This window comes from Lissotriton vulgaris, chromosome 7 (genome assembly GCF_964263255.1).
Source record: "Lissotriton vulgaris chromosome 7, aLisVul1.2, whole genome shotgun sequence".
Classification (NCBI taxonomy): domain Eukaryota; kingdom Metazoa; phylum Chordata; class Amphibia; order Caudata; family Salamandridae; genus Lissotriton; species Lissotriton vulgaris.
This window is the reverse complement of record NC_141695.1, coordinates 1612339936-1612358384: the sequence shown is the minus strand read 5'-3', so window position 1 is coordinate 1612358384 and position 18449 is coordinate 1612339936. Positions and strand designations below refer to the sequence as shown.

Below are 18449 nucleotides of genomic sequence, written 5' to 3'. Positions count from 1 at the left end.
ACCTGATGTGAGGCAAGTGCTGCAGCAGCATGGCCAAAGAAGCACTTTAGGAACCTGACGAAAGAGAAGCGCTGCAGGAGCCTGGTGAGAGAAGCTCTTACAGGACCCTCGTGAGTGAAGCCCTACAGAACCTTGGTGAGTGAAGCACTAGAGGACCCTGGTGGGTGATGCTCTACAGGACCTTAGTAAGTGAAGCTCTACAGGACCCTAGTGAGTGAAGCACTATAGAACCATGGTGAGTGAAGCACTACATGAACCTAGTGAGTGAAGCCCTATAGAACCCTGGTAAACGAAGCACTAGAGGACTCTGGTGGGTGAAGCTCTACAGGAGCCCGAAGGCACTGGCAGGAGGAAAGCTCTATAGAAACCTGATGTGAGGCAAGTGCTGCAGCAGCATGGCCAAAGAAGCACTTTAGGAACCTGCAGAAAGATAAGCGCTGCAAGAGCCTGGTGAGGAAAGCTCTTACAGGACCCCTGGTGGGTGAAGTTCTACAGAACCCTGGTGAGTAAAGCACCACAGAACCCTTGTGAATGAAGCACTATAGGACTATGTTGAGTGAAGCACTAAAGAACCCTGGTGAGTGAATCTTTATAGGACACTGATGGGTGAAGCTGTACAGGACCCTTGTTAGTGAACCTCTACAGGACCCTGGCGAGTGAAGCACTACAGAACCCTAGTAAGTGAAGCACTACATAACCGTGGTAAGTAAAGCACTACCAAACCCTGGTGAATGAAGCACTACAGAACCCTGGTGGGTGAAGCTCAACAGGACCCTGGTGGGTGGAGCTTTACAGGACCCTGGTGGGTGGAGCTTTACAGGACCTTAGTCGGTGAAGCTCTACAGACTCTAGTAGGTCAAGCTCTACAGAACTCTGGTGGGTGAAGTTCTACAGGTCTCGAGTGGGTGAAGCTCTGCAGGACCCTGGAAGGCCTGATGCAGGTAGTCAAACTGAATACGTTTGAATCTTGAGTTACGGGACTCTTGCTTGATATATGCCTTCATACCACATTGTTTATCTGATATTGCCAAATGCATATATTGCGCCACTTTACCCTAAACATCTTTGCGGGCACATGACAATTGTGATACCAGAACATTAAATAATAATGTAACAGCCTTACGCTTACTGCCAGTCGTCAGCAGGCACTGTAATATTCCCCCAACTGGCAGGCTCAGCCTGACCCCATAAAGAGCGTACCCTATGTGCCTGCGCATTATAGGCCATTAACTGGCCTGGCCCTATTCTGAATTTCTCCACCATATCTTGAAAGGAGCTCAGTTTGCCCAGCTCATAAATGTCCCCTACATGGAGGGCTCCCGCATCAGCCCATGGTGTCCTATCAAATTTCATGGCGACCTCTCTAAATTCCGGCAGCACCCACAGGGGCAATTGTGAAGCATAAGGGCGTAGCCCGCACTTGGCTGCACGTATCTGCCCCAACAAGCCTTGAAAATCCTTTGTTATAGGTTTATTCTTTATCGCAGCCGCTGTGCGAGAACAACCACTCAAAGACTCAGCCATGCCCTAAAGCACTCAACCAATTCCACCTTTCCGGGCTATTCCCAGGGTCCTCCTGAGCTCCACCCACCAGCGTCCTGTATGGTGGTTTCAGCCACCAGGGTCCTGTACTACTTCACCCACCAGGGTCCTGTAGAGTACCCACCAACCAGGGTTCTGTAGAGCTCCACCCACCAGGGCCCTGTAGAGCCCCACCCACCAGGGCCCTGTAGAGCCCCACCCACCAGGGATCTGTAGAGTTCCACCCACCAGGGTCCTGTAGAGCGCCACCCACCAGCGTCCTGTAGAGCTCCACCCACCAGGGTCCTGTAGAGCTCCACTCACTAGGGTCCTGTAGGGCTTCACTCACCAGGGTCCTGTAGAGCTCCACCCACCAGGGTCCTGTAGTGCTCCACTCACCAGGGTCCTGTAGGGCTTCACTCACCAGGGTCCTGTAGTACTTCACTCACCAGGGTCCTGTAGTACTTCACCCACCAGGGTCCTGTACTACTTCACCCTCCAGGGTTCTTTTAGAGCTTCACCCAACAGTTTCCAGTAGAGCTTCTGTCACCAAGGTCCTGTAAAGCTTCACCCACCAGCATCCTATAGAGCGTCTGTCACCAGGGTCCTGCAGAGCGTCACTGACCAGGGTCCTATAGAGCTCCATACACCAGAGTCCTGTAGAGCTCGACCCACCTGGGTCCTGTGGAGCTCCACCCTCCAGGGTCCTGTAGAGCTCCATACACCAGGGACCTGTAGAGTTCCACCCACCAGGGTCCTGTAGAGCTCCACCCACCAGGGTCCTGTAGAGTTCCACCCACCAGGGTCCTCTAGAGCACCACCCACCAGGGTCCTGTAGAGTTCCACCCACCAGGGTCCTATAGAGCTCCACCCACCAGGGCCCTGTAGAGTTCCACCCTCCAGGGTCCTGTAGGTCTTCACTCACCTGGGTCCTATAGAGCTCCACCCACCACGGTCCTCTAGAGCTCCACCCACCAGGGTCCTGTAGAGTTCCACCCACCAGGGTCCTGTAGGGCTTCACTCACCTGGGTCCTGTAGAGCTCCACCCACCAGGGTCCTCTAGAGAGCCACCCACCAGGGTCCTGTAGAGTTCAACCCACCAGGGTCCTGTAGGGCTTCACTCACCTGGGTCCTGTAGAGCTCCACCCACCAGCGTCCTGTAGAGCTCCACCCACCAGCTTCCTGTAGAGCTCCACCCAACAGCGTCATGTAGAGCTCCACCCACCAGGATCCTGTAGAGCTCCACTCACCAGGGTACTGTAGGGCTTCACTCACCAGGGTCCTGTAGTACTTCACCCACCAGGGTCCTGTACTACTTCACCCACCAGGGTTCTTTTAAAGCTTCACCCACCCGCTTCCTGTAGAGCTTCTGTCACCAAGGACCTGTAAAGCTTCACCCACCAGCATCCTATAGAGCGCCTGTCACCAGGGTCCTGCAGAGCGTCACAGACCAGGGTCCTGTAGAGCTCCATACACCAGGGTCCTGTAGAGCTCGACCCACCAGGGTCCTGTGGAGCTCCACCCACCAGGGTCCTGTAGAGCTCCACCCACCAGGGTCCTCTAGAGCACCACCCACCAGTGTCCTGTAGAGTTCCATCCACCAGGGTCCTCTAGAGCACCACCCACCAGGGTCCTGTAGAGTTCCACCCACCAGGGTCCTGTAGGGCTTCACTCACCTGGGTCCTATAGAGCTCCACCCACCAGGGTCCTCTAGAGAGCTACCCACCAGGGTCCTGTAGAGTTCCACCCACCAAGGTCCTGTAGGGATTCACTCACCTGGGTCATGTAGAGCTTCACCCATCAGGGCCCTGTAGAGTTACACCCACCAGGGTCATGTAGGGCTTCACTCACCTGGGTCCTGTAGAGCTCCACCCACCAGGGACTTGTAGGGCTTTACCCACCAGGGTTCTCTAGAGCGCCACCCACCAGGGTCCTGTAGAGTTCCACCCACCAGGTTCCTGTAGTCACTCACCTGGGTCCTGTAGAGCTCCACCCACCAGGGTCCTGTGGAGTTCCACCCACCAGGGTCCGGTAGGGCTTCACTCAACTGGGTCCTGCAGAGCTCCACCCACCAGGGTCCTGTAGAGCTCCACTCACCAGGGTCCTGTTAGCTCCACCCACCAGGGTCCTGTAGAGCTCCACCCACCAGGGTCCTATGGAGTTCCACCCACCAGGGTCCTGTAGGGCTTCACTCACCTGGGTCCTGTAGAGCTCCATACACCAGGGAACAGGTCAGTAGTGGTAATGGGTACGGGCAGGGGTAGACATACTAGAGTAAAGGCAGGGGTAGAGGTACTGTGAGTTGGGATGGGGTAGATGTACTATAGTATAGGTTGTAGAGAGACTTATGTATAGGCAGGAGTAAAGTTGCTATGGGATACGTTAGGATTAATGTACTACAGTATAGGTAAGCAGTGGTTTTTCAGTATACGAGTGGTAGAGGTGGTAGAGGTACTGTGCTATAGGTCCAGGGACATGCAGTCACTTGTAGGTACAAGGGCAGGTGATAGGGTATAGCCACTGGGAGAGGTACTAAGGGTAAGGAAACTAGGGTGAAAGGGGTGGTCAAGATAATATTGTATAAGCAGGGACAGAGGGACTAAGCTCAGGCAGATTGTAGGCATACTAGAATACAGAAATAGGTGGACCTAATGGGATTAGATGACACAACTAAACAACATGAGCACTGGCAAAGCCAATAGGTCCAACATGCATTTTGAGTCCTAAAAAAACCCACCAAAATGATTGTTTTCTGTATACAATGCATCTTTGAGATAGCAAGTTTAATGTGTGATGATTCAGTGACCTTTTGTGGTGTAAAATCGCCCCTCATGCATTGAATTACTGGCTCTCTACAGGAAGACTGATTGATACACCAAACAGCCAATAGCAGAAGATAAGAAAACATAATTTGTCTTGAAAAAGCCTAAGTCAAACCTTCCAAAACATGGTTCATGGAGGAGAGGAGGGACCCAACACTGGCATGGGAAGAGGGACAAAAAGAGAAGAAAAGACATGACGTTGGTAGAAAGGGAGGTGGAAAAAGTGGTAAAAGTGGTTTGGGGAAATTGGCTCCCAAAGAAGCGAGGCTACAAATATATGTCATCCTATAAATAAAAGGATTGCAGGGATTTGTTTCTCCATGATGGACATTTATCATGATGGATTCAAGATTTAATCATTTGAAACATTTGAAGATCTAATATGTGGAGAAAGGTTTCAGTAAGTGTTTTTTTCATTTGTAAGTACACACAAACAGCCTACCCCAATAGTCCTATTTACGCAGACGGACATCTTAAACATCCCCACGCTTGGTCAGAAGAGGAAGGGGTCAACTAGCCTGGACTGGCCTTACAGAACATAAGGCACTCCCCTGGTAGGCTAGTGAACATGAAGCTTGCTCATTGGCAATCTAAGCCTGAAAAGAGCACTAAGGGAGTGATGCACAACTTTTATAGCCACATACTTGACTTTCTGCTTTGATGAAATAATGCTCCAGGGAAATAGACTGTAGCAAAGTCTGAAATCCTGACATCGCCGTAACTGCCTCTAAAATTTATGGTTTTTTATACCAGAAAGAGTTGGAAAATTGTGTCCTAGATTGAATCACCTGGCCCCATTTAAAAAAAATCCCCCAAACCCTTTTCAAAAGCATCATTAAGCAGCAGGGGAGGGTCAAATTTGTTTATGCGTTTTAATACAGCACATTTTGTGATATTATTGCTTAATTATTATGACATTTTAACACTTGTTAACACTGTCTGGGCATTCGCTGCATGTACATAGTACCAGTTTCACACCCAAATATAGCAATAAGCAATGGAAAGGTGATCAGTCAACCTTTGCCGAAGGGCCTTCCCCTGCGCAGAAACACTTTTCGCTGCGTTTTTAGTAACTTTTGAATCGCTTAATCTAGAAACAAATCATTTTTTGTTAAAATCTCCAGATTATGCAGCAGACAATAGATGGTGTGGCAAATGTGGCCAATCTATAATTGAGTAAAAAACAACGCCGCCGCACAATCGCATAATTCCAGTGGCCTTGATTATACACCGTGACTAATATTAAAATAGTTTTCTGAGCGGTCTCTCGCTCGCAATCCAGCAGAAGTCACCATTGTTAGAGGTGGTCTTTGAGATTTTGCAGCTGAACATGACTGCCTGCCCAATAATGATAGTAAGGCCGCTAGGTTTTTATTTCCCAGTGGTAAGGGACAATACCGTATTTTTCCAAAAATTACGGAATTTAAAATTCAGGAGGGACTGGATTTCTAATAAAATAAATTCAACGCAATATATCATAACTAAAAGACTCTGAAGTAGATACATTGATATAAATTAGCGGCTCGGAGGAACAGGGAGAATACAGCAATGAAAGAAATGGAGCGATGGTGTTCAAAATTGTGTTTGGAAAAAAGTTCTCCCCAACCTCTGCTACATGGAGTTTTCAGGAAAGTCTGGATTAGCCAGAGCCAAGGATATTTCAGTGCAAAATGATCTAGGTTTGAAAATCACTGGAACCAAGTTGCACCTGGATAAGATCCCATAACTAGAGTGAAACCGGTCCTGGGTTGCTTGTGTTTCGGTTCAGAGAGGACCTGGCCTGGAAGTTTGGGCTGGACTGTTCCCATTTGGAGCAGGGCCTAGACTGGTTTGCATATGGCTGGGTCCAAACTGAGGGGCATGGTGAACAAAAGAAGGATGGGTTGGCATGCTACCCGAGCAATTGCCAGTGGTTATACTTATTGTAAACAGCCTCCCATCACCTTTTGTGTGTTTCATAGACCCATAAAATGCCTTATGCATTATAGAAGGAGTTTTGAACTATGCATAGGTTTACATTGATTTTATAATTCTTGGGATTATGTAATCCCTGTATAAATGCCAGTCTCTAATTTCTTTATAATTGGCGACTTGTGATGCACCCAGTTGCCAATTATAAAGAAAACTCATAAGTTACTGCAGTCGAGTTTTGAAGTCCAATGCCTACTGCCAGCAGCTAAGGTGAAAGGCAGGTCAGGTCATGGAGCATAACTGAAGCAGCTGTTTAAAGCAAGGAAAACAGAGCCTTGCTTATCTTTCTTCTGCTCCATTTGTCTAACTTACAATGACAAGCAGAAAGAACGTGTATTTATTGCACTCCTTAGTAAGAGAAAAGCTAGAATGTTTCTGCATTTTTCTACTCATTGCAAGCTACTGCAGCTTTTATTTTTTAGCAAAACTGACTTTTATTAAATTATTTCTAAAATCTGTTGGCGTCAATTCTGTTATAGGTTTTTGGTGTGTTTGATTTTGTGCTAGAGGTATTGTCTTGCTTAGCCATCCTGTGTGCCTCTGCTGGTTTGTGGTTTGACTGGCTTTGGAGTGACAGGGGCTGTGGTGTGCATTCACTGTAGACAGCCACTGGGGGGGCTGAGGTGTGTCCTGCCTTTCCTGGATGAGCTACGGCTGGGCTGAATAGACCTGGGCTGTATTTAAAGGAGTGGAAGGAGATTTCTTTGCTCCTGAATGGGCCTTGTCTGCCCAACACAATATTGTCCCCACCTCCTGCAGAGAAGCTGGACCAGGGAGGACAGAACTGGTTTGGACTGAGCACAGAGCCTCTCTGCCACAAGAGAACAAACATAAATTGAGTATAGATATTGGGGCCCATACCCCAGAACTTTAGATTACTTCTGGACTCAAGGGAAACCTCTGCCCAGGAGTAGAGCTTGGAAAGCTGAAGGAGAAGTGCTGCCCTTTTGCTGTGTGCTGTGTGAGGTTGGCATGCAGTGGCTGTTTCTGCCAAGGAGAGGACCAAGACTGTGCTGTGTGCTGTGTATCCTGCTTGAAGAAGATCTCCAAGGGATTGGTGTAGAGCTTGCCACCTGTCTTGAAGTCTCAGAGACACAAAGACTTCATTTCCTCTGTCCTCCTCCTGCACTAGAAACTGCTGTTTCAGCTGCCACAGAGGGAAATAGCAACACTGACGTCAGCCAGCGACACCGCGACCTGTAACGAAGCTCTTTGCACTGCTCGTAAAGTGCACGACACACCGCCCTGACTTGCACTGCAGCCCGATGCCACACCGTGTCAACTCTGACTCCGTCACCGAGGCTACTGCCTGCAACAGAGCCCAGGGCACCACTAGTTTGCTCACGACTCACCGCCCGACTCGCACGGCAGCCATGGCCTCACTGCTGCTGATACTTCTTCATCGCGGAGCCGTTACCTGATGTAGGTGACCTCCTCAATCCATCAAACCTGTATCGTCGTAAGGAACCAACGCCTCAACGCCACCACAACATCACCTCCACAGCAACACTAAGGAACCAACATCTCCCCTCCCCTGCATCGCAGTAAGGAACCAACATCTCAACTTCCCTGTGGTCTTAAGGAACCGACGCTGCCCGGCGCCAACAAATCATCACCTACCGACGCCGTACACGCTTTTATTTTTATTGTTTGCCAAGGGATGAGGGGATCGTTTGGAGTCCATGTTACTCCAGGCCTGATGCCGCGCATCCCACGGTCGGCTTGGTGCTTTGGGATTTCCCTTTGTCACAACATCGTAATAGCCCCAGGTGGAGCTATTTGTTACTAAAAGCTTTATTTTTGTGACTAACCTATTTTTGGTGATATCTTGAGATATTTATGGTGGATTTTTGTTGTTTTGGTCTTGTTGTGTTTAGATAAAAGATTTTCTATTTTTCTAAAGGTGTGGTATCCATTTGTAGTGTTTTCACTGTATTATTCTATGTGTGCACAAATGCTTTACATACTGCCTCTGAGATAAGCCTGTCTGCTCTTGCCAAGTTACCAAGGGGGTGAGCAGGGGTTGTCTAAGGGCGTAGCTCCCTTACCCTGACTAAAAGTAAGTGGAGGGACTGGACAAAGGTACCAACCATTGCCAACTAGAGAGCCCCATTTCTAACACTTATAAAGTAACTCAGCCTTCTTCCTCTATATGGGTATGGAACTCCTTGGTGAATTCCAACATCCTTAATAAGTCTGGCAGGGGTACTTTATCCCTTATATCCCAATGAGAGAAGAGTGGTTAAAGTATTTTCCATATATATATTTTTATTTAACCATTGTAATTAATAATATTTAAAAAAAACAGTATAACACACTTTAAAATCTGTGTTTGTAAAACGGAAATTTTAGATAGAAGGTACATTTCCATTTTTACATTGTACAAGTCCATACATTCTTTCCCATGCAAACAACGAAGAATTTGTGTGGTGAATTTTAGGAACCTGAGGGAAATTCTTTTATAACCTTGAATAAAAAGTGCCTCTGTCAAATTGTTATAAATTCAAATTGGACTCTTCAGCATGCCTAGGCCTTGTTCATTTACACACATTTAATCCCGCGTACATTTTCCCGCGTTGAAACACACAAACTTCGAATCCTTGCTCAGCACGAGTAATGAGGCTGCTACCTGTATGTTCAAAGCTCTTTTTCTTCCAGAATCCTTTGCGGGCCTGGCTGGTACATCAAGGGCATGTCTTCAATACCGGCTCTGGCGCTTCTGCTATTCTCATATCTCAACAACAAACCTAGAGATCAGTTCTAAGACAGCTCCAGCTCCTGTGACCTCAGGAGTCGAGAACAGGCGTCACAATCGAGGGGCTAATGATGAAGGGAAGTTTTTCTAAAATAAAACTGAGTATATGGTGCTCAAAATACAATAAGGAGATCTACTTAAAAACTGGCCGAATACATACCCGACAATAGCCACAGAGGTAATGATATGGAATGGATTTGCCAAAGGCGGCTATTGCTATAGAAGACCTTGGAATATAATTAATAGTTACATGGGGACAACTATATTTCCCTAAACCGTGCCCTTCAGCTAGGCCTCAGTGGAGTTCCGCGTGGAGTGCGTTACGTCACACCATTCGCCCTGATTTTTAGTGGCGGTTGTTTGTCCCACGCAGGAAATTCAACATGAACGGCACCATGTGCAGTGCAAGAGGGCGCAGCTTTTTTCTGCAGCTCAAGTAGATATTCTACTCCAGCTGCAGCTTCCACAATGCGAACTGATGATTTCTCAACTCGAGTGATCATGACCATTTGCGACTGCCCGCGCTGAGAAATCTTGCTGGGAGGTGGTCTAGCGTTGAATTTTCCTCGCTCCCGCTCGCCAACTTAACGTTGGCAAGCGCGAGCGACGTAAAAACTCAGAGCTGACTTTTTCGGAACTGCGCGTGCTCCACAGAGTGCGGAAAACTCAGCAAATGGAGCAGAGTTCACAGCCAAGGCCTATCTTCTACTTAACCCAATGTTTCCTCAGTAATTTACATACCTTAGGATCCTAAAACTGGTTTATTCCCTTCTACTCCACTGAGAATTTGTTGCCTCTCTCATGTCTAAATTTAGAATTAAAACGTATGCGATATTAATACCACATGTGGTTTCCTAAATCGATCTTTAAATCGTAATACCCTCACAGAAAGATTTTGCTGCAAAATCAGCCCTGTAACAAAAACGGCCCCCACCCATGCGGCGCACCGGGGGATTGCCCGGTGCCCGCTACGGCCAGTCGGGCCCTGGGTGTAAGTGGGACTAAAAAACATAATCTTCTGTACGTTTTTTCAATCATTTTCCTTCTGGTAACTTCATATAAAATAACACAAGGCTCAAATGAAAATTAATGTGTTAATCAGTGAGAAATATGCTTGTGTACATTATGTGAAACCTCTATTAGTTAATTCACTGAAGCAAAGAGCCACAGATTTGAATCCTGGTTGATGCATTGGAGAATAGTGACTTACGTATGTTTTGTGCTAAAAGGTCCCGGTCTGTGAGAGAAAGGACTGTGAACATGCAAGTCATTATTTAAAATTTGTATTATACACAGTATAAGATAGGCTGCTACACAATGCGCAAAAAGGTTTAAGATAAAAAGTGTTTCCAAAATATAGATTTTTTGCAGGCTGTGCGTAGTGCAGTTTTTTGTAAATAACTGTCTTTTAAATGCGCACACTTCACAGCTTACTTACAATACCCTTCAAAAAGAATAAAAGTGTGTCATCAAGAAGCAATTGCTTTAGGTAACTGTCATTTAAAAGAACACACTTCACATCTTAGTGGGTAGCTCCCTTACAATACCTCTCAAAAGGGGAACAACGTTTACAACGCAACTTTTACAACGCACTACCTTTACAACGAAACTTTTACAACGCAACATCCATTACAACGCATGCCATTACAACGCAACCATTACAACGCATGTCACTACAATGCATACCACTACAACGCATGTCATTACAACGCAGTCATTACAACGCATACCATTACAACGCATACACATAGTACCCTTACACTATCCAACACTTACCCTACTGTTGCACCCCCTGGAGTTAGAATAGTAAACACTTACCCTACTGTTGCACCCCCTGGAGTTAGAATAGTAAATTTTACCCCTACACTATCCAATACTTACCATACATGCAATGTAATGGTATGCGTTGTAATGGTATGTGTTGTAAAGGTAGTATGCGTTATAGTAGAATGCGTTGTCAAGGTAGTTTTTAGAGATGCGTTATAATGGCATGTGTTGTAATGGAATGCGTTGTAATGGATGTTGCGTTGTAAAAAATGCGTTGTAGAGGTATGCGTTGTAAAAGTATGCGTTGTAACGACATACATCCCTCTCAAAATGAGTATGTGTGTGACACGAGGAAGCTTCAAGAGATTCCATCAGTTAAAGCCAAAACCGGCTTCCAGGCGCCCTTTACATTTTCAGATTGAAATGTGTGCACATTCACACTTTTTTCAGGTAAGCAGACATCCTGGGACGAAGGCTTGTTTAGTTGTCTGCCCCTCCCTCTGATTCACAGCTCAGGAGGCTCCCTGAATGACACTTCAGCTGAAAAATTCCAACTCCCAGAATAAACCGTCCTGGGACGGTTGACTTTTGATAAAAAGTAGGCGAACTGTTTCCCTATAATTAAAAAAGTACAGACATGCCGTGCCCCTCAGATCCCCCCCACTTCGACCACTGGTACCTGCATGAAGCCATTCTTCCACAGTACTTATTTTGAGCCAGTGGTTTCGCGTACTTAGCACCGGCACTTAATCAACACCAGCCTATAGTTTCATGAACATCAGTTACAGTTAAGGACACACTCATTTTTTATAAGCATGGGGACATTGTGCTTTGCCCTGATTCGCAGGTTGTTGAGCCGAAGCTGAGACTCAAACCTGGCTCCCCAGCTCCATGGTCAGCAGCTCTGGCCATTAGGCCACTTCCTCACCCCACTTCTTGGTTAGTAGTTGGCTATGTTTTAGGCGGCATTACAGGAGAAATGGGCTGGTGCAAGCTGCCTCCTGATGAGAGCCCCGGCAATTCTTGTTTTACAAATTAACCGCTGTTATCCAATTTCTACTTAATGTCCTAGTGACATTCCACTTTATTCAGGTTCATTACTTTTCCATCACTTTGTTCCTCGTCCTCGAGGCCCTTTACTCTTCCATCTCCAAGACCTCCCTCTTCTTTTTTTAATTAACTTGAGGGTTCTTTCACTTTCCCCTTTCTCCTTATCTCCTCTTGCTCTACTCACTGACCCACTCTTGGCTCCTCTTCCATCGACTTTCTTACTTTCTCAGTCATCTTTCCGTTATCCCCTTTCCTCCCCACTTTCCTCTACATTTTCCTTCAGTGTCCCTGCCTTTCCTTAGTCACATTCCTTCCATCTCCTTACTCAACTGTAATCATGTCTCCCTTAACTCAGTTCCATTACTCACCCATAACCTCCCTCCACTAGCTTCAGTGTCATTGTCACTCAGACTACTTACTGTTTGTTCCTTAACCACCTTCACCTTACCTCACCCTCTTTAAAATCTGCAGTCCCATTCCCCTTACTGCAGAGTCCTCAAAAATCCATGATCTCCTTCCACTTACCTCAGACTCCTCAGTAATCTAGTCACCTCCCTCTTCACTCAGACCCCTCATGCTTCATTACTACACAGAGGTCATTTACTAATCCACTGAACCCTTTCTCTTCCCCAAGTCACCTTGCTACTCTGTCACCAACTTCCTCTTCCCTCACTCTCGTCTCACTAATCTGGATTTTTGCTAGTCCGTGGTCCCGTCACCTTCCCTTAATTTCCTTACAAACCATATCCGTCTTCCCTTAAACTGCTCGCAAATCCCGTCACACTCCTCTTCCCTCGAACCCCTCACAAATCCATGGTCACCTTGTTCTTCACTCAGTCTCCTCATAAATCTGTAGTCACCTTCCTCATCCATCGGTCCGGTTACGAAACAGTAGTCAGCTCCTTTTCCCTCAGTCTCCTCACAAATCCGTAGTCACTTTCCTCAGTCTCTTTACTAATCACTAGTCATTTCTTCTTTCCTTACCACCCTCACTAATCTGTGGTGCCCTTCACCTTCCCTCAGACTCCTCACCTTTTCTTCCTTTAGTAAATTAGCAGCCCTTGTTGAATGTAAATGTAAATGTAAATGTACAGGAATTTATATAGCGCAAATCACCGAGCGGTTTCTAAGCGCTTGCTTAGGGAACCCGTCCTGGTATTCCCCTGTGAGATAACCCCGGCAGGGTATCCGCAAGGTGAAAGCCAGGCATCCCGCCGCGAGGGGCCGTTGTGGAGATTAAGCAAGCTATTGCCCAGAGTCGCAGAGTGTGAACCCGTGAATCGAGTAGGCACCGGTGCGAGAATTGTCGAGTCCATGGACATTTTAGAACTCAAGACCCCGCCGAGCCGGGAATTGAACCCTGGTCCCGGGCTGACCTCTGCTTCCAGGTCTGCCTCCTCTAACCAGTGAGCCACACTTCTCCACACTTACCTTCCTTCACTATCCCTTGTCACATATTCATCTCGTATTTGACTCAGATTCATTCCCATCTCATCGGCTCCTCGTAAGTACAGTCTTCAGCTCCTTACCATTCCATTACCTACTTTCTATCCACTCAGACTTCTTCCACTCTTGTGCAACTCATATTTCCAATCTCATTTAGCTATCTCTGCTCCTTCAGCCGCCATTTCCAGGAAAGAGTTGAAGACTCACCTCTTTAAAGAACACTGCATCACAATGCATTACCCATCCTCAACCCAGTACCTCCTTGTCTTACTCATTGACTTTATGCTTGTCTTTGACCCTTTCCTGTTCTCCGCTGCCTCTTGGCTAGGTTAGTGATCCTAAAATATCATATACATACACACATACATACATCCACATTCTCACTGTGCAGACTACGCTTCCTGCTCATGCACACAGGTGAGTGCCACTCCAGCAGAAGCCTCCTTAGCAGGGTGGGTACCCCCGAATGACCAGTTCCTACCTGTCACAGAGGGAAAGTAGATTCCAACGAGCAGTGTGAAGTAAGATGTCATGTCACTGAAGACATAAGGCTGTTCCAGGTTGATGCCATCAGTTGTAGGCACTGAGGGCACTCCGAGCTTCTCCACAATCACGCCCTTGGATAAGTAATTCCCCCACAGGTTTTCTGAAACAGTAGAAGAAGAAAAATCAAAGGAGGCCCTCCATCGAATTGTGGTACCCTTCTTAAAGTACACCTCGTTACACAATGAAAAATCTCTAACATCACTGTAACCCACACTAGAGAATGCCATCCCAAACTGAGTAGAGGAGTGATCAATTCTTTGGAACGGTACACTTTCTCAAGCTTGGTGCCTACCTGCCAGAATATCTTGAGCTTAATTCTGTTATTGATGAAATTATACTCTCCGGCAAGCCCTGGTTTCTGTTGTCTCCATTCTCTATAATGATAAGCACATTGCGCCGCACTCTCACCCCGATCAAAGAGTGCCTTGCATGTGTTTGCATCTCAGTCCATAGGTCCATTCAGCTACCATCCCCCTCCCTCTAAGCAGTGGATACCCCATGCCACATTCTCATTGTCAAGAAGCCAACCCAACCCAGATGGCGGTGGTTAATCCCTCTGCTGCTCTCACTTTGTGGGCAGAGTCATTCCTGCCCACACCTGCCCACCTGGCTGGATGCCCCAGGCTACTCTTTTACTGTTGAAAGGCTGATAGTTGCCAACATATGCCCACATGACAGGGGTCAACCCATGTCTCCCTGTTTAGGTATTCCTGCTCCTCCACTCTCATACCCAGATGGCAGTAATAACCCAAGTGTTAGTCTCCCACTGTCAATAGGACAGTCCCTGCTTACATTGAAGTACATATCTCTATGCAACTCCCTTTCACACAGGGGCGTAGCTTCAAGGTGGGGTGGGGTGTTTGAGGTGTTGCAACCCCTAATAAATTTATTTTTGGATAAATAGTTGGGTACAGAAGCTTTCAGTCCGGTATTGTGAGATGTCAGCAGGATTTCACCAGGGATGTTTACCTACACTCGGACAAAAATGCACACACACTGTTTTGAAAGTCCTCAAAATATTGGTTATTTTACAAAATCTTGTGGTTTCTCTCTTAGTACTCCTACCAATCCGCATTTGTCTTCCTTTTCCATTGTCCCTTAGGCCCCTCTTATGCACCCTGCTTGTCGTATAATGTGTAACCCTGGATGTAGGACTACCCTACACTCGCGGAGCGTGCGTAGTTTGCGCTACTATGAGCGTTACAAATTGCATGTAGCACTGTGCAAGAATGCATAGCGGGCATTTTTTGGTTGCTTGCGGTCCTCAACGACTGCAAGCGAGCGAAATCAACATCCTGGCGAGACTTTTTCCTCGTTCGCGATCAGCAACATCAAGTTGCCGATCGCGAGCGTGAAAAATATACCTCCCGGCGAGATTCTCAACACAGGGAGGTCAGGTTTCTCATTGCGAGTGGACGCGTATGCTCGCAACCGCTCGCGATGAGAAACTACCAGTCCTCGTTGAGAAAGTTGCCGCTTGAGTACAAATCTACTCGAGCGGCAGAAAACGACCGCTTGCACTGTGCAATGATTGCACAGTGCAGACAAGCATCCGGCACTGTGCAATCAGTGCGAACAGCATTTTGCGTAGCTACGTGTAGCTTGCGGAGTGGGATGTGCACTTCACGTAGCTACGCATAGCGCTACTACGCAGACTAAGTCAAGGGTTAATAATGTGTAGAAACATTATACGCAAGCCTGTTTGTTGGAAAATCTGAAGCTCACACCCCTCCAATCTTACTGACCAAGCTATGCCCCTGCTTTCACTGTTTGACCAACCATATCGGACCATCCCTCCGAAGATGTCAGTAAGTTCTCGTGTGCTCAGCACTTTTATTAGTGACGATAACTCCGCTGCCTTTTTAGCAATCAGTTGATCACCACCACTCACCGTTAATGAGCCCGCTGGCCACCCCGGGGATTCCTTGGATCTCTGTGATGTTGTTCCTCATGAAGTAGTCATCACAGGTGGCATTCAGGAAGCGAGAGCTGCAGAAGAGCTCCCACAGCTGGGTTGTCACCGTCTCATTTCCCTCCATGACCACCTTGGCACAAATGTCAAACCCTCGGCGAGACAGAGTCCGGTTGCCCAAGATGCAGATCCTAGGGTGGTTGAGAGAGAAAGCAGAATCAGAGTAAAGAGAAGAGAGAAAGGACATTGCAGAAAGCTAGGAGAGGGGGAGTGGATGAGGAACCAGTGAGAATGCAAAATACTTTACTAGAAGCAGTCACCACCCACAAATGAGTACTTGAGGAAGCGGGGGCGGAGGGATCCCAGGTTCTCCTTAGGATGTAAATCAATAATGTTAATTATAGTTCATGGGTTCCATCAAAGGGCCAGATCCATGTCAGGTTTTCAAGATAAATACTGAATATGTACATGCCTTACAGTAAAGTTAATAGTCTGAAACGTTATTGTCTGTGGACATCATGAATATCTGGCAGGGATCTGGGCCTCCTGGGCCTGCTTTGGATTTTCCTCATGTAGCACTTGTGGCTACTAGCCCATCTTGGGTCTTTTGGTGCTGCAAAAACAACTTTCAACTACTTGATGGAGTGTTTATTTAGACCGTATGAGGATGAAAAGTTGAGCCATCCCGACCACTATCTTGACCAGTTAACCAGAAGTGTCACACAGAATTCTAGAGGAGGGGAATCAATCAATTGGTCAATAGCACCATGAAAATATTTCTAATCCAGTTTCAAAGTGGACACCAATGCCCAACACTAAGAGGCCACAGTTTCAGAACATTCGACCGCTTGCCACATATGGGGCCATGTTGGCATGTGACAAGATCCTTCTCAATGGGGTTATTACATGGATGCCCCAGAGAAGGTACATGTGGACTAAAGGGCTTGCAGGAATAGACCGGATTTGTCTCTGATTGTTAAGAGAGAAAAAAATGTGATTGCCAATAACAACATTTCTATAATATAGCTAATCTTGGAAGAAAGACTAAAGATACATCCACCGTCGATTTGAATAAACTTTCATGGTGCTTTGTATTGACATGATCATATTTAATTGTTTGATAAGATAATAATATTTAGAAATTATTAAACTATTTCCACAGTGCTTACAATACCTTTTGTATATTATATGTGATTGTGATACACATCTTGACACTGAAACAATTTACATTGTTTTGGCTTAATGTATTGATATACTTCTTTCCTGTACTCCCTATTTCTGTCTCTTCTCCCTTGTATGTTCTATTTGCATCTGCTCAAGCTTTATTGCATTCTAACTTATTTGTTTAATAGAATTTAATATTCAATGTTATGATTTTATTCATTAGTTCTAAAGTGTACTCTATTAATGATTATACATCATACAATGTAATCATTATGTGGGTCACATTTATTTCTGGGAAACATCTCAAAAAAACTTTTAAAAATAAAAAAGAATGGACCAGCTCCATGCCAAATACCAGAAAGTTTTCAGTGGTGGCCATCTTTGTCCACGACGACTGTATCTGTGCTAAATTTTCTGGATATCCACGTAAAATGAATCTACATAGAACACACATAAATGGAACTTATTTATTTACGTAGTCAATGGTAGACCCGTAACTTAAGTAGGGATTCGGTCTTCCTGGATCTATTACAAGCCCTTGCGCCACAAACCCATGCAGCACTTTTAATATGGGGAAAAAGTGACGTACGGGCAGAGCAAGGGGCTTGCAAATAACCCCCTGAGTTTCAGAAAATGGTGTCGTTCAGAGTTCCATTTCAACCACGCTCTGCCATAGTTAAAATATTTTCTGAAGCCACCATTGGCAGCTGGTTTAAATGAAGCCTCCAGTCAGGGATCTGTCGTCAGTGTCACCCTTAAGGGACGATCAAGTTAATTTTCTCTCCAATGAGCAAACTGAGAATCTGTACAAACGCTGTGCTTCATTTGAAAAAAAAAAAAACATCAGTTCGGTGGCCCAAGGTTTTTCTTGGGAGCCCGCCAATATACGCTAGGGTTGTCAAATACGAAGACTTCCTAGTTTAGATTCCACTGACGCCTCTTCTTCGACAGCTTTGCACATCCTGTCTCTTTATCTCACAAATATATCCTATAATCTACAGAAAGGCTAGTAAGTCTATTTTCTATGATTTAGTGATGTGACCAAAAGGTTCTATTTCAATCAGAAGATTAGCATACCATCTGAGAAGAGCAGAAAATATGTGTTTGGCCACTGTTTTTAGGCTTATCATAGTGTGTACTAAGTATTTCTCAGTCAAATGAGTACTCTTTGTGGCCCTCAGCAGCGATGCAGCCATACACAGGGCACCGTGTGGGCAATGCCACTAGGCCTCACCTTTTGGCAACCAATATACACCTATTGTATTTGCCAATGCTTTTTTGCTTATATTGTTCAGCATCGTCAAAAAGAGAGAATAAAATGCTGATGCTGTGAAGCATCGGCAAAAAATCTGAAAAAAATGCAATGAGGTGTATGCACACATGTAGGTGTATGAGCCATAAAGCTGTGATGGCCCACTTTGAAGCGCATGAATGCACCACCACAAATATGCAGCACTTTTTATTTACCCTGCCAGGATGGCAGACCCCAATCCTG

General features: G+C 46.1%; 1 protein-coding gene across 1 annotated transcript in view; it reads right to left on the bottom strand.

The window, feature by feature from the left end:
- Nucleotides 1-18449, bottom strand: part of SLC12A5 (solute carrier family 12 member 5) — an 814812-nt gene that overhangs the window by 223097 nt on the left and 573266 nt on the right. The window contains exons 8-9 of the mRNA XM_086932544.1: nucleotides 15770-15981; nucleotides 13814-13978 (exon numbers count right to left, since the gene is read on the bottom strand). Of these exons, the coding sequence (XP_086788670.1) occupies nucleotides 13814-13978; nucleotides 15770-15981 (377 nt within the window). The remainder of the gene's footprint in view (nucleotides 1-13813; nucleotides 13979-15769; nucleotides 15982-18449) is intronic.